At 46.5% G+C, this 15,976-nt stretch overlaps 1 protein-coding gene across 4 annotated transcripts in view; it reads right to left on the reverse strand.

Annotated features, from left to right (window-relative positions):
- The window catches only part of ATP6V1C2 (ATPase H+ transporting V1 subunit C2), a 54,758-nt gene that overhangs the window by 21,517 nt on the left and 17,265 nt on the right, over window positions 1–15,976 (reverse strand). For all 4 annotated transcript variants that reach the window (XM_067703691.1, XM_067703690.1, XM_067703693.1 and 1 more), the window contains one exon: window positions 3,788–3,873. In XM_067703691.1, the coding sequence (XP_067559792.1) occupies window positions 3,788–3,873 (86 nt within the window). The remainder of the gene's footprint in view (window positions 1–3,787; window positions 3,874–15,976) is intronic.

Below are 15,976 nucleotides of genomic sequence, written 5' to 3' on the forward strand. Positions count from 1 at the left end.
TGCTGCTCTTGTCCTAAACATCAGGCTGGAGACCAACTCCTGCAAGCCTGCCCGGCCCTCCCTCCCCCTGCTGGCCTGAGCCCAGGATGCCTGCCTCATCACACTAACGACGCTGCACGATCACCCTTGCTTCCCTTGCTCTTTCAGCCTCCTTGAGGGCAGGTGATCATCTCTGTGTCCCCAGAGCCTGTGACAGTGCCCAGCAGGGAGCAAGCGCTTCGTATGAGAATCTGCCTATTAACCCTGATTGTTGTACTAACACTATCCAGGTTGCTTAGAAGAGGTACATTTCAGACAAGGTCTCGTGTCCATGCATTTTCACAAACTCCAGGCTTTTACGGCGCTCAAACCAAAGAGAACGCATCCCTCTTTTCTACTAGAATGCCTGTGACTCCTTTAGGACTCAGCCCCCGTCCTCGTGGAGGCTCCTAAGTACTTGGTTTCCATCACAGCACGTCAGGCACTATGGGTCTGGTCCCCAGGCCGCGAGCTCCTGGAGGACAGTCATCGCTGGATGCCCGGCACCCAGCACACTGCCTGGTACTCGACGGCCAGGCACGCGTGTCCGATAAGTGAGACGAGGAGACGGTGAAGGTCTCCTGACAGAAGCCTCCAGAAACCTCTGGTTCGTGACTGTGAGTTCTTCCACCTCCTCTTCCAGGTGGAAAGAAAGCACCAGCCCCAGCTCCAGACACTGCTCCCTCCCCGCAGCCCCGGCTCCAGACACCGCCCCCTCCCCGCAGCCCCGGCTCCAGACACCGCCCCCTCCCCGCAGCCCCGGCTCCAGACACCGCCCCCTCCCCGCAGCCCCAGCTCCAGACACTGCCCCCTCCCCGCAGCCCCAGCTCACGCATCCAAGGGCCTTGTCCCCTCTGCCTGAGGACGCCCTCAGCCTTAGAAAGCGGCAGCCCTGGGCCCTCCTGTGCTGCCAGGACTGCAGCCTCCGCTCCGCCTGCCCCGGAAATGACAGGCTCCCGTCCCCACCCCTCTCCCCAGCTGAAGTCCGGAAGCCTGGTCTCGAGGGAGCAGTATGGGCCTTGGATCAAGGGCCTGTGAGGTCAGACCACGGCCCGGGCAGGCTCACTTTGAATCAAAACACGCTGTACACAGGCGGCTGCCCTTGAGCAACAATGATGTCATCTAAGAACCAAAACAAGGCCTTCCCGGCAGCGGCAGAAAGAAGGACCTGTGACCACACACAGGCGGCGGTCTGCTGCCCGGGCAGCCAGACGGGCCTTCAGATGGTTCTGACTCTGCGCGCTCAGCCTCTGCTGCAATCATTCCACGCTCCAAGCACAGCGAGAGGCAGAGAACCAACAAAAACAAAGGGTGCCCGGGCAGAGCAGAGAGCCGTAAAGGGATTAAGTCCATTGACAGGTGAGAAAACCAAGACCCAGGGAGGTGACCTGCCAAGGTCACAAAGGACCAAGCCTGACTGTCCCAAGGCCAGTACTGCTGGCCCTCCAGCAAACACAGCCCAGAAGACTTGGGTGTACCCTCAGGGACATCAGATTAAAATCCCACCTGCTGGGGGCAACACTGTGTTTCTCCAGTGAATTCTCTCAATCACTAGTTCCCTGGGTGCTCTGCAGAAGAAAAATACTTCCCCATCCGGATAATATCAGGAAAGCCTGAGACAAGCTGTCTCAAAGGTCTCTTGACTGCAGTACTTTTCAGAGCCTTTACTACACGTGCATGAGCAATGTTCAGCAGCCGGCCATGAGCTCTGCCCTAGCGTCCTTGACCTTTGTTTGCACAGGGCTGGGGTACGGGACCAGCTGGAAGTTGTGGGCACCCAACTCCCAGGCGGCCTAGAGATAATGCAACACATACGAACAAATGAAGCTGAATTCCCACCTCCTGAGAGGAGAAGCAGCGGCTCTTAGAGTCGTGCCATTTGGACTGGGAATGGATACGATGTAACAATAACATCTAATTTTAATTGACGTGGATTTTGAATAGAATGTAAGCATTTTGATCATTATCGTAATGTGAGCTCAAATCCTAGAATCCTCAGGACCAGGTTTTTATGTAGAAAAATAGCTCTAGGCCCTAAGTCCACGCTTCAGTCTAGGGCCCTATGAGTTACCTGCTGGGAAGTAAGACCAGTTCATCAATTGAACAAAATAATTTTTTTTGATTAGCCTCGGCAAGAAATCTCAGTGTAACTATCAGATTGCATTTGGGAAGGCATTTTGGTGACTTCTAATCTGTAAAGATTTGTATTTGTCCTAAGAGGATCTGCTGGCTTCAATTCCACCAGTCTGAGCAGGCTGGAGAAAAACCAAAGCAAACGACACCTTCGAACAGGGAAACCAGAAATGGCCTGTTTAAGCACAGGGACTCTCCCAGGAGGGGCCTGAGAGAAGAGGGCTCCCTGTATGAGCCAGCCCCCAAGAACAGGCAGGAGGACGCTAGGGACAGCCATCACGGCAAGAAGCGAACCGCAAGCCAAAAGATGCCCAAGTTGATCTTGAACTCCAGGGTCAAGGCATTCACCACGCCAGGAGGCATGCAGTGCTGCATGCCTTGCCTCCCTCGAGGGAAGGGAGATGCAAGGAAGAGCGGGGAGGGAAAAAACAGTTGCTATCTGTGTTATATGGATATCGTGACCACGCTACGAGATTGTCACTTGAGAAATCCATCGTCACCTGATCACTGTATCCCTACAACCAGACTGAGATTCCACCTTCTGGGGGACATGCGGGTGGCACACTGAGCACACACACAACAAACAACGCACAACCTACTCTTTAAACATTTCATTTTCTCCTTCAAACCTGCAACGTAATAAGGTGGAGTTATTAGACTGCATTAACATACAAAACTAAGTTCAGATTTGGGAGTACGAACATTTCCATGTGTCAGTTAAAACAAGCAAAGAAAAAGCTTTCGAGTGTTCCCAGGCGGGAATTCCCTGGCGGTTCAGTGGTTAGGACTCCACGCTTCCACTGCAGGGGGCACGAGTTCGATCTCTGGTCAGGGAGTTAAGACCCCACATGCCACACGGCGGCCACAAAAAAGAAATGTTCGCCGAAGGGAAAAGACTTTAATTTATATGTAATAAATGATATAAATAAATATTAAATATAGAATATATGTTCTCATTTTCAGTATACTTATGCATAGAGTCATAGGTCTAATTATCTCTACAGATGCTGAAACACCTAATTCTAAGGTTTCCAAAGCCTCAAAGCTTTTGTCTTGCACGTTTTAAGTGCACTCAAATTGTTTGTACACTAATTCATGGACCAAAACATCCTTGGAATCTAAAGATTTATCCTGTTTGCATAGGGGAGACAGAACGCCAAAGGCAAACATGCTACCCAAAGTGTTTTTGGTCCATCTCTCCTCCGCCTACTGGGCACAACTAAAGAATTCAGTCTGAGGCATTCCCAGCAATGGAGGCATTTTTCAGCCTCGTTTGGGGAAAGGGATAAATGGGTTGGGGGGTGGGGACGGAATACTCCATGCGGGATAAAGTGGGGGCTGATAGACAAGGTGGGTGAGCCAACCAACCATTAAACCTCATTGAACCCATTTTCATTTCAAATTTCACTGAGGAGTTCAGCTACAGGTAAGAAATGCCAGATGCTTTAGAAATGAGACAGCAGGATTATAAGCTTGTAAAGGGGCACGTCTTCCAAACAGCGGTGCCGATGTGTCAGTCTAGAGCCTCCGTGGTACCTGCATCATTTCAGCCGCTACTGTGTGGTCACATGTGAGGCCACTGATGGACCAAAATGGGCTGGGAAAGCACCGTCATAAACGCACTTCAGGAACCTACCTCCATTGGCCAGGAGGTTCTCCTGGACCTTCCCCTTTGCATCCTCCATCACTTCCACCACACTCTGGGCCATTCTCTTTATGAGGCTTTGGGGAAAGAACAAAAAGCCAGTTAGAGTAGGGAACTGCCCTCAGCATACTCTCACACTCTGCTGGCAGGAAAAGGACCAGAGTCACCCTTTGGGAGAACAACCCAGCAATATGCATGAAGAGACGTAAAATGCTAACCAGTATTTAAACCAGTGTTTCCACTTCTGGGAAACTATCTTAAGGAAACAGGACAAACAGAAAAAGCTTTCTGAATAAAAAGATGTTCTTCGCAGTAACGTTGCTGACAGCGAAAAACTGGGAGCCGCTGGAAGGTCTGACAATAGCGGATTGTTTAAGTGAAGGACGGTATACCCAGCTGAGGGGTTATTAGCAGCCACTGAAAATAGGTTTACAAGGAATTTCTAATACCGTGGAACAAGGCGTGCATTATAATGTTACGTGGAAAGAAAACAAGATACAGACTTATACACACAGTATGGCTGCAGCTATGTGAAAATGCTCTTCCTACTTTACATATTTTCTATTCTAATCCAGTATTGCTTTTATAATTAGAAAATTAAAACTTTCTAAGTCTTCAGAAAACATACTGAAGGCTCCAGAAAGTACGAGAAAGGAAAGGAAAGTATGAGACTTGGAGGCAGAAGGGCTCAAGTTCACTGTGGCTCTGCCAAAGGTATGACTCTGGCCAAATTCATTTAATCTCTTTGAGCCTCAGTTCTCTTCTCTGTAAAATGGGATGATACCCATTTTGCGGGATTGTTATAAATATTAATAGAACTAGTCAGGCAGGAGTGTCTGGTGGCAAAGAGTGTCCACTCCTGGAGGCCCATCAGTTAGAAGTCCAGCTGGCAGCAGGCCAACCAGGATCAAAGTCTAAAAGCTCTGATGATCTACATCTTTGCCTCAGGCCCTCTCTACTCATTCTCCTGGCTCCCAGGAGGGAGCAGGTGTTTGCAGGCAGGAGGATGAGGTCACTGAATTCCAAATGGAGAACACGGTTTTCTGCTGATGCAGACACTGGCCATGTGGCCACTCAGAGTGGAGCCCAAGGGCCTAGGGCCCGACACAGAAAACTGAGGCAGAGGGCACTGAAAGGCCCCAGATTAAAGAAAGAGAGGGAGAGAGGGAAAGACGGAGAGAGGGAAGGAAAAAATGACAGAGTAGGCAGGGAGAGCAACTTGTTTTCGCATCTAACTTATGTATGTTCGTGACCATAAACTGAAAAATACAAGTATAAAGTAATTAACAAAAAATGAAGGGGCTTTCCTGGTGGTGCAGTGGTTGGGAATCTGCCTGCCAATGCAGGGGCACAGGTTCGAGCCCTGGTCCAGGAAGATCCCACATGCCGCGGAGCAACTGAGCCCATGCACCACAACTACTGAGCCCATGCGCTACAACTACTGAGCCTGTGCTCTAGAGCCTGCGAGCCACAACTACTGAGCCCACGTGCCACAACTACTGAAGCCCGCGTGCCTAGAGCCCATGCTCCGCAACAAGAGAAGTCACCGCAATGAGAAGCCCGAGCACTGCAATGAACAGTAGCCCCCGCTCGCCACAACTAGAGAAAGCCCACGCACAGCAACAAAGACCCAATGCAGCCAAAAATAAATATAATTAATTATTTAATTAATTTTTAAAAAAAATGAACAACCACACTCTCCCACCCAAAAGGAAACACGTGCTTTGAATTCTGGCATACTTCCAAATACTTAACACTTCCACAGTTTATATTAAGTTGAGGTCCTCTTTTGTTTACCAAGTCCTCTATCACTGTTATCGAATCATCACAAAAATTCTCGAATTTTTGTAATGATTATCATCCCATTTTACAGATGGGAGACTGTGGCCCAGAGGAGTAATTTGCCTCCCAACTACCCAGTTTGTCTGTGGACCCCAAGGCTCTAGGCCACCTGGGCTCAAATCTCCACAAATGTGTTGGCATTTCTGAGGATAGCAGTTCTGCATCTTACTAATGACAACGGGGCAAGTTACCTAGCTAATCTCATTCTGTTTCCTTGGCAAAATGCGGGTGATGCTCCTCATCTCACAGAGTTTGGTGCAATGCATGTCAAGAACCAGGCCCCCGGGAGCTTGTGGCAGGTACCTTCAGATGAGCCCTCGGCAGCCTGATGGAGGCGCCTGGGCTCTCTGCCCTCTGGCTCCCCAGTAGATTCGATAGGAGACAGTGAGGGCAGGGGTAGGGGGTACAAATCTGGTTCCCTCCCAGTTCCAGTAACCTATCTCCCCTCATCTCCTATAGCCTAGGGGTGTGGCAACCTCTCTGCGTCTACCTGGGTTCCTGTACCATTCCCTGCGCTTCTCAACAGCCCTCATACAACGACACGCTCCTTTATGAATAGACCTTTCTCAAATCATCCTAAATGGAGCATGTCTTCTGTTATTTGTTAGAACCCTGACCCTATAAATTCATTCGCTCATTCACTCATTCATTTAGCAAATTCCAGACATTAATCAACTGTGTGCCAAGCACTGATTAGAGCGCTGTGAACCTAGATGCTATGCACAGAGCAGCCCCTGCTCTCAGAGAGCTTCTTTCTAATGCTGTCAAGCGCTCCTCTTTATCATCATTATAGCGACACATGCAGGTTGCTGTCTCTTATTACCATACCCTCTGTCACATTCTGAGTAATTTACATGAAGGAAGTAGTAACTGCAACCCTAATGGCAATGCCTGAAGCACAGCAGCTGTTCAGGAAATGTTTGCTGAATGAATAAACGAATGTCATAGCACCTAAATAACACACATGCTTCCTTCCTAATCGACCTAAAAGCAGAACTCCCTCGTCATTCTGTTAATGACTCTTTGCTGTTCCCAATTCTAGCCTCCAAGAAATGTTTAACTATAACAAGCATGGAGGCGCACCTGCCCCTAGGTGTGTACACCACCACGGAACATCTCAGAATAGCACGGTCTGACGAAGCTTAATTGCTGGAAAACCTGCTTGTTAAACGTAACAAAAATTCCCTGACTTACTGTGATCATTAACTACAGTCAACCGTGAATTGTGGTATGACAAAATCAGAACATTTTTCTCATTGAAAGGAATCTAAGAGTCTAGATGCTGTTTTAAATTTACTTTTCTCACTTTACAGTTCATTGTGAAAACCTTTACACGTCACGGTAGAGCTTCCTCATTCCTTTCATTGACTGCATAGCATTTCGTTGCAAGGTTGTATCATAACTAACTCTCCCGATTGAACATTTGGGCTGTTTACGCTTTGAATGATTTTGCAGCAAAGCATATATTTTGCCCATTTGTGCAGGCACATACGTAGGATAAATTGCAGAGGAGTAACTACTGGAATACAGGGTGTGAGCACTTGCAGTTCTAACAGATAAGGCCAAATTATCCGCCAAGTATACAGAGCCAATGTACCCTCCCACCAACAATGGATGAGACCGCCTGCCTCCTAAAGTGATGGATTACGGATCTTTTTAATCCCTGCCAATCTGAGAGCTGAAAAGTTCTATCTCACTGGTGCTCCGACTTGCATCTGTTTGATCATCCATGAGGCTGGACATCTTTTGATAGGTTTATTAGACTCTACCGATGGCTGTCTTCTTCTGGTAATAGAGTGTTCATATCTTTCACTGGTTTCTCGTCATTTTTTTTTAAAAAAACATAGATTTGTAAGGGCTCTTAGGTGTTTTGGGGACTCAATTCTTGAGACGCTCTTTTGAGCTAGGTAACATCCCCAATCTGAAGATGAAAAAATTAAGACTTAAAGAGCTAAAAGTCCCCCTACAGTGAGTTATAAGTGTCAGAGCAGAAGTTGAGCCCAGATCTACATGACTCCAAAGCCATGCTCTTCAGTGCCTGTCTAAACTAAACTCTGGCTCCCTCCTCTAACACAAAAGCTTATACTAACCCACAAGGGAAGATACAGAAATCATATTTTTAATTAAAAAAGCAAATCGCAGATGATGTGCAACTTTGATTGGGGTTTGGTTACACTGAGGCACCCAACAAAATTCATCAACCTGTTCATACAAGATGTACACATTTCACTGTATGTACATTTTACCTTATAAAAAAAGTTTTTTGATGGCCAACAGGCACATGAAAACATGCTCAATATCACTAATTATTTGAAAACTGCAAATCAAAACTATAATGAGGTATCACCTCACACTGGTCAGAATGACCATCATGAAAAAGTCTACAAATAATAAATGCCGGAGAGGGTGTGGAGAAAAAGGAACCCTCCTACACTGTTGGTGGGAATGTAAATTGATACAGCCACTGTGCAGAACAGTATGGCGGTTCCTTAAAAAACTAAAAATAGAGTTACCATATGATCTAGCAATCCCACTCCTGGGCATATATCCAGAGAAAACTCTAGTTAGAAAAGATACATTCACCCCAGTGTTCATAGCAGCACTGTGTATAATAGCCAAAACATGGAAACAAACCCAAATGTCCATCGACAGATGAGTGAATAAAGAAGACGTGGTACATATATACAATGGAATATTACTCAGCCATGAAAAAGAATGAAATGATGCCTTTTGCAGCAAAATGGATGGACCTAGAGATTACCACATTAAGTGAAGTAAGTCAGAGAGAGAAAGACTTATATGTGAAATCTAAAAAAATGATACAAATGAACTTATTTACAAAACAGAAACCGACTCTCAGACATAGAAAATGAACTTACGGTTACCAAAGGGGACAATGGGGGGGGGGGGGAAGATAAATTAGGAATTTGGGATTAATATACACTTACTACTATACATAAAATAGATAAACAACATGGACCTACTGTAAAACACAGGGAACTATATTCAATATCTTATTGAATAACCTATAATCACCATTACATTAACCTATAATGGAAAAGAATCTGAAAAAGAATATATATGTATATGTATATATATAAAACTGAATCACTTTGCTGTACACCTGAAACTAACACAACATTGTAAAATAACATTCAATTTTTAAAAATTGGTAAAACAAAGAAAAGAAAAAATATTTTTTTACAAGATACTATCTTTGTTTTTTTTGGCCACACAGCATGTGGGATCTTAGTTTCCCTACCAGGGATCGAACCCGTGCCCCCTGCATTGGAAGTGCAGAGTCTTAACCACTGGACCGCCAGGGAAGTCCAACAGATACTATCTTTTTTTTTTTTTTTTTTTTTTTTTTTTGTGGTACGCGGGCCTCTCACTGCTGTGGCCTCTCCCGTTGTGGAGCACAGGCTCCAGACGCGCAGGGTCAGCAGCCATGGCTCACGGGCCCAGCCGCCCCGCGGCATGCGGGATCCTCCCAGACCGGGTCACGAACCTGTGTCCCCTGCATCGGCAGGCGGACTCTCAACCACTGCGCCACCAGGGAAGCCCTATAATCCCACTTTAAAAAATTATATGTCAGTATACACCTAAACGAGAATCCTGAAAGAAAAGACACCAAACTGTTAACACTGGTTACCTTTGTGGGTACAAGAACAGCACTTTTCCCTTTCTATGTACTTCTGTAATGTCATGCTTGAATTAAGACATAATGTTACTTTTGTAAGTAGAAAACAAAAGAAATGAAATAAATAATAATATAATAATGAAATAAATAATAATGAAGAAAAATAAATAAACATAGCAGCATTATTTACAAGAGCCAAAAGATTGAAGCAATCCAAGTGCCCGTTGGTGGATGAATCGATAAACAAAATGTGGTATTACCCATATAGTGGAATAATGATGCAGCTTTAAAAAGGAAGGAAATTCTGCTGCCTGATACAACATGGATGAACCTTGAGGTCATTATGTTAAGTGAAATAAAAAAAGAAACACTGTATAATTACACTTAAATGAGGTACCTAGAGTCAAATTCATAGAAACCTTAAGTAAAATGATGGTTTCCAGGAGCTGGAAGGAGGAGGGAATAAGGAGTTAGTGTAGTGTAAAATGGGTTAGCAGAGTTTCAGTTTTGCAAGATTAAAGAGTTCTGAAAATGAATGGCAGTGACGGTTGCACAACAATGTGAAGGTACTTAATGCCACCGAACTATTTTAAGAATGGTTAAAACGGTGATAAGTGGGAGAGAATTCCAGGATGACGGTAGAGTCACAAGCACCAGGAGCCTGTCTGCCCACCTAGACAACAGTGGCACTGGCAGAGTCTGTCTGCTGTTCTGTGACTGTTTTGGAGCTCTGGAGCCTATTGAAGGCTTGCAACTGTCGGGTGGAAGCTTGAACCATAAAACTGTAGTCAATCTGGGTCAGTTTCAGCTCTTAGCACAGTAGCAGCCATCCCTCCCCACCCCCAGCCATGGCAGGCAGCCCTGTGTTCCTGGAGTAGCTGATACAGTTTGCAGAAGCCAGGGTGGGCAAAGGACCCTGTCCTCCAAACAGTGGAGAATCTGCTCTGACTGCTACTTCTGATCACAGAGGCACAGACGAAGAGGTGGGCAGCCATTGCTGCCACCTCCCCACATTGTTGCGAAACCCCCTCCCTCTAGCTGTAGTGACTCCCAAGGGATTTAAAGGGCCAGTGCCCATTTTTCCTCCCTTCTTTTCTCTTTTTTTCCCATTTTTGGGAGCCGGACATTAAGACTAGGACATCCAAAAACAACTGTGCACATGGGGGAAATCAGAAAATGGCTGTGCATGTCCAGGGAAAGCCTCAGAAAAGACTTAAGGGGACTTTAAGTTTACGCCTCAGGCTGGTCCTTGGCACAGAGACAAACTACAACAATAATTTTTTTTTTTTAATAATAAGCAAAAACAACAAAACCCAGCAAATCCTGGGGAAGGTGGAGGATCTGATTTCCAGAGTTACCACATTATTAGATTCAAATGTCCAGGGCTCAACAACAACAAAAGAAATCACAAAACATACAAAGAAACAGGAAAATAGGGCCCATTCAAAGGAAAGACATATATCAACATAAACTATCCCTGAAAAAGATCTGATGGCAGATCTACTAGACAAAGACTTTAAAACAATTGTCTTAAAGATGCTCAAAGAACTAAAAGAAGATGCAGAGAAAGTTAAGAAAACAAAGTATGAGCAAACTGGAAATATCAATAAAGAGATAGAAAACCTAAGGAGAAACCTAAAAGAAATTCTGGAGCTGGAAAGTACAATAACTGAAATAAAAAATTCACTGGAGGAATTCAAAGGCAGATTTGAGCAGGAAGAAGAAAGACTCGGTGAATTGAGGACAGGACATTGGAAATTATTGAGTCTGAGGAACAGAAATAAAAAGATAGAAGAAAAGTGAACAGAGCCTAAGGAACCTGTGGGACACCACCAAGTAGACCAACATGTGCATTGTGGTAGTCCCAGAAAAAGAAGAGAAAGGAGCAGAGAGAATATTTGAAGAAATAAAGATAAAGCTGAAAGACTTATATTTCTTGATTTCAAAACTTACTACAAATCTACAGTAATCAAAACAGTGTGGTACTAGCATAGACATACATATAGACCAATGGAATAGAATAGAGACCCCAGAAATAAACTCTCACATATATGATCAAATGATTTTTCACAAAGGGGCCAACAGCATTCAATGAGGAAAGGACAATTATTTCAACAAACAGTGCTGGGAAAACTGTAAAAGAATGAAGTTAATTTAACCCCTTACCTAACACCATATATAAAAATTAACTCAAAATGGATCAAAGACCTAAATGTAAGACCTGAAACCATAAAATGCTTGGAGTAAATCACAAGGCAAAAACTTAATGATATTGGACTAGGAAATGATTTCTTCAATATGACACCAAAAGCACAGGCAAAAAAAGAAAAAAAAAATACAAGTTGGACTTGAAAAATTTTAAACAGTGCATCAAAAACATTATCAACAGGATAAAAAGGCATCTCACAGCATGAGAGAAAAAAAATTGCAAACCATCTGATAAGGGATTAATATTCAGAATATATAGAGAATCCCTAAAAATCACAACATAAAAACATACAACTTCATTCAAAAATGGGCCTAGGGGGGCTTCCCTGGTGGCGCAGTGGTTGAGAGTCCGCCTGCCGATGCAGGGGACACGGGTTCGTGCCCCGGTCTGGGAAGATCCCACATGCCGCGGAGCGGCTGGGCCCGTGATCCATGGCCGCTGAGCCTGCGCGTCCGGAGCCTGTGCTCCACAACGGGAGAGGCCACAGCAGTGAGAGGCCCGCGTACCGCAAAAACAAAAAAAAACAAAAAAACAAAAAAACAAAAACAAAAAAAAAATGGGCCTAGGGCTTGAACAGACATTTCTCCAAAGGAGATATACAAATGGCCAACAAGCACTGAAAAGGGCTCAAAATCACCAGCCAACACTGATGGTGAGGAGGCCTGGTAAAATGCTTGGCAGAACAACAAAAAGTCACCCGTAAACATCAGGATAAAAGCTTAACCTCACTTGCTGGGATAAAGCATTTTTCACTTACCAGATGGGCACAGTAAAAAGATTTATAATTTCAGCACTGGCAAGTACTCTAGGAAATGGGAATACCCATGCCCCGTTGACACAGCGTGTCAAATGAACAGCTTTACAAGAGAGTATTTTCAGAATATCGATCAAACGTTTTTAACACACAGATATTTTTGCCCAGCAATTCTACTTCTAGGAATTGGCCCTTCTGATACGCTGGCTCCTGCGCAAAAAAACGTATACACAAGGATGTGGGCTGTGTCATGGTCTGTAATTGCAGAAGACAGGAAGTCATCTCAATGTTATCAATAGGGGACCCAGCTGATATAATGGATCACCAAGGAATCTCTAAAAAACAATGAGGCAGAGGGACTTCCCTGGCGGTCCATTGATTAAGACTCAGCACTTCCACTGCAGGGGGAGCAGGTGTGATCCCTGATTGGGGAACTGAGATCCCGCATGCCACGCCGCATGGCCAAAAAGCTAAAAACAAACTAACAAACAAAAAGCAATGAGGGAGGTATCTCAGACTGCCATGAAAGGTTGTACATCATGGAATAAAAGGAAAAAAGGCAAATAATAAACAGTATCTATAGTTAAGACCACGTTTTTGTAAAAAGCAAAAGACATAAACACTCAAACTTGTATTATGTATAGAAAAGTCTATAAAGATTCAAAATAAATTGTGGAAATGGTGTCCTTTGGGGAGTGGGACTGTAGAGGTGGAATTCGGACTTAAAAAAACCAGCATGATTATGTGTTAATAATAAAAAGACCAATAATGGTCCTGCAAATACACAAAGCAAGAAGCTAATAAAGGAATAAGTCAAAAGCATCTACCTGGGCACAGCCCATTAAGATTTCTTTCAAATTAACTGCTGATACCGTGGCAGTCATCTGGGGAGCCCCCACGGGGAGAATGAGTAAGATGGGGGTGGGGGGGAGGCATCACCCAGGCAGGAGGTGGGGCAGGTAGGGAACGGAGAAGGGAGGAGCTAAGCAGGCAGAATCCAGAGACCTGGAATGGCAGGGATAAGAGTCAGGAAAGACGGAGATGCTTGTGGCCGAGTATGTGACAGAAACACCCTGTCCTCCCTTTCTACAAATCTTCTGGGGCACCTTGAGCACTGCTGATTTCTGCACCCTGGGCTCCAAGGGGGCCCAGAATCCCTGCTGTGCCTTGGGGTATATGAGGGCTCAAGAGCTAAGAGCACAGCTAGGCAGGTGTTCCTGAGATCTCTCTGTCTACCGCCTCTCCTCCTGCAATCTCATCTGGCCGTCTGGCGGGCAGGGCCTCAGGGCTTTTCCAGGCCCAGGTCTGTCGGGGGAAGGAGCAGCCGGGGCAGGAAGCCTGCCCCGCACTAGGTGGAAGTGGGCTGATCCCCACTCACCTGAGTGCCCCTGCTCCAGGGCTCAAGCACAGAGGTGCTTCCTAAATGGTGTCTCCACACCAAACTGTGCACAGCAAAGCATCCCTGTGGGCCACACTTTCATCAGGGCGCTCCGCCTTGGCTGGGCGATCTGTACCCACCCGCCTCTCGCCCTGCTCTGTGGGAAGGGCTGGGTCTCCTATACCCAGTTCTCTCATAAAGAGAGCACGGCTCTTTTATTCCGAGGTTCCGAGCTCCTGAGTGCAAGTGTACGGACATGAAAGAGGGCATCCCCCCTCCCCTGGGTTTTCTGGGTAATTCAGGCAGAGCAGACTAAGGTGGGTCTGGTTTTCTGAAAGGACCCCAAGCCTGGGGGAGAGGGCCAACAGGTGACAGGCAGGGAAGAGGGAGTTTCCATAGGGTCTTAAGCAAGGGTAACAGCGGCTCCATCTAGCGAGCTGCCCTCGGTCCTCAGAAGGGCCCTTGGCACAGATACATCTGAATTCTCAGGACAGAGAAGGAGAAGCCCCCAGGAGCTGAGGAAACAGATTCAGGGAAGCCAAGAAACTCCCCCCGCCCCTGGCCCTTTGCTGGTGGCCGCAGCATCAGCTAGTACCAGTCCTGTACCCCTGCCTCTAAAGTCAGTCTCCATCCTCCACACCAGCTGCTGGCAGCGCACCTGGGATTGACGTGCCCCGCTATGGGGGACCCAAACCCCAAGCCCCTCCCTCAGCGCTAACTGGCCTCAGAGTCAAGGTAAAGGTGCCACCACAGGCCCAGTCTCCCTCTGCAGCCACACGGCGGCCCTGAGCAGTGAGGTCCAGAAGCTTCCACACAGGTAGGCAGCCTGCTCCCCACGGCTCCTCTGGTGACTCAGGAGCCCCTAGGCACCTCACCCGCTCCTTTGTCTCTCTGCTTCCTCCTCGGCCAAGGGACATGTCCCGCAGCAAAGTCATCAGGAAAATGTGAGGAGAGCAATTCAGTGACTTTCTTTTTAGAGAAACAAGATCCAGTGAGGTCTCTGGGAGGTCCCTGCTCTGGGGACTCTGGCCCCACTTACAGCTTACTTTGAATTCTGCCCTTGATTCTCAGAAACTCGGTTTCAGAAATAGACAAATATTTCCACCTTTAGAGGAATGCCACTCAGTTAAGTCACCCCGCCCCCTGCCACCGTCACTCAGAACAGAACGGGTTCTGGCCAAGTTGGCTTTGTGCAGCTCAACTTGCCCACAACACAGCATAGAAATTCTTGGTCCTCTCCAAAAAGCCAACCTGCCGGGACTTCCCTGGCGCTCCAGTGGTTAGGACTCTGCGCTTCCACTGCAGGGGGCACGGGTTCGATCCCCGGTTGGGGAACTAAGATCCCACATGCCACCACCAAAATAAAAAAAATTTTTAAAAAAGCCAACCTACCCCCAGAGAAAATTTGCCCCCTAGTGGAACGTGGAGGAGAGGAAGGCTACTTGTTCTGAAGTGGTACTGAAATGCTCTGGGGTCTTTTAGGAATAACCGGGCAGTTAGACCCTGAGCATCAGCACACACTTGTCTACGTTCTGGAGAGTTTGCCAAAAGTCAACCCACCCAGCAGCCCGGTCACCACGCCCAACGGCAGGGGCCCCAGGGCTCACAGGTGAAGGGTGCCGCCAGACTGGTACCACCCGCAGCCTTCCCAGGGGATGGAGGGGTCAAGGTCAGAAATGGCAGATCACGAAATGGGATGACAGGTGACTCAGGAACACCCAAAAGTGTACTTGCTCGTGCTGGTGACCCAAGAAATCCACATTCACACAATCATACGTCATTTTCATTTTGCCAGGGACGTGAACGACGTTTTTTAAAGGCACTGAATCAATGAGGGTCTGATGAAAGAGCACGTTCTCGCAACCTCGTTGGAAAACAATTTAGCAATGCATACAAGCAACTTTAAATATTTCTACATCCTTTGAACCTGTAATTTCACTTTCGGAAGTGCAACTTTAGGAGGTAACCAAAAATGAAGACAAGGATTTATGCTAAGATGCTAATTAGGGTGTTAATTATAGTAGAATCATCTGTGTTTTATTACCATTAAAAAATAAAACGAAACAAGCTCCCCACCCCGGCCATTAAAATATCTTTAACATTACTTTAGAGCCATGGAAGTATGACCATAACATAGTTTGCCCACCCAGAATCATCATATGGGGTCACAGCTGGAAGGGCCTGCAGGGGCCAAGGCGAGGTGGGGACTTGCCTGAGGTCACACAGCTCCTTGGGAGCTGACCAGGACAAAAACTAGGCCTCTAGGACAGCGTGGCGCTCCTTGGGAGGGGACGGCAATGGGTTCCAATCACCCTTTGGGGATGATGGCGACGTTCTGGAATTAGGTAGTGGCAATG

The sequence above is a fragment of the Pseudorca crassidens genome, chromosome 14 (genome assembly GCF_039906515.1).
Source record: "Pseudorca crassidens isolate mPseCra1 chromosome 14, mPseCra1.hap1, whole genome shotgun sequence".
NCBI classification, from domain to species: domain Eukaryota; kingdom Metazoa; phylum Chordata; class Mammalia; order Artiodactyla; family Delphinidae; genus Pseudorca; species Pseudorca crassidens.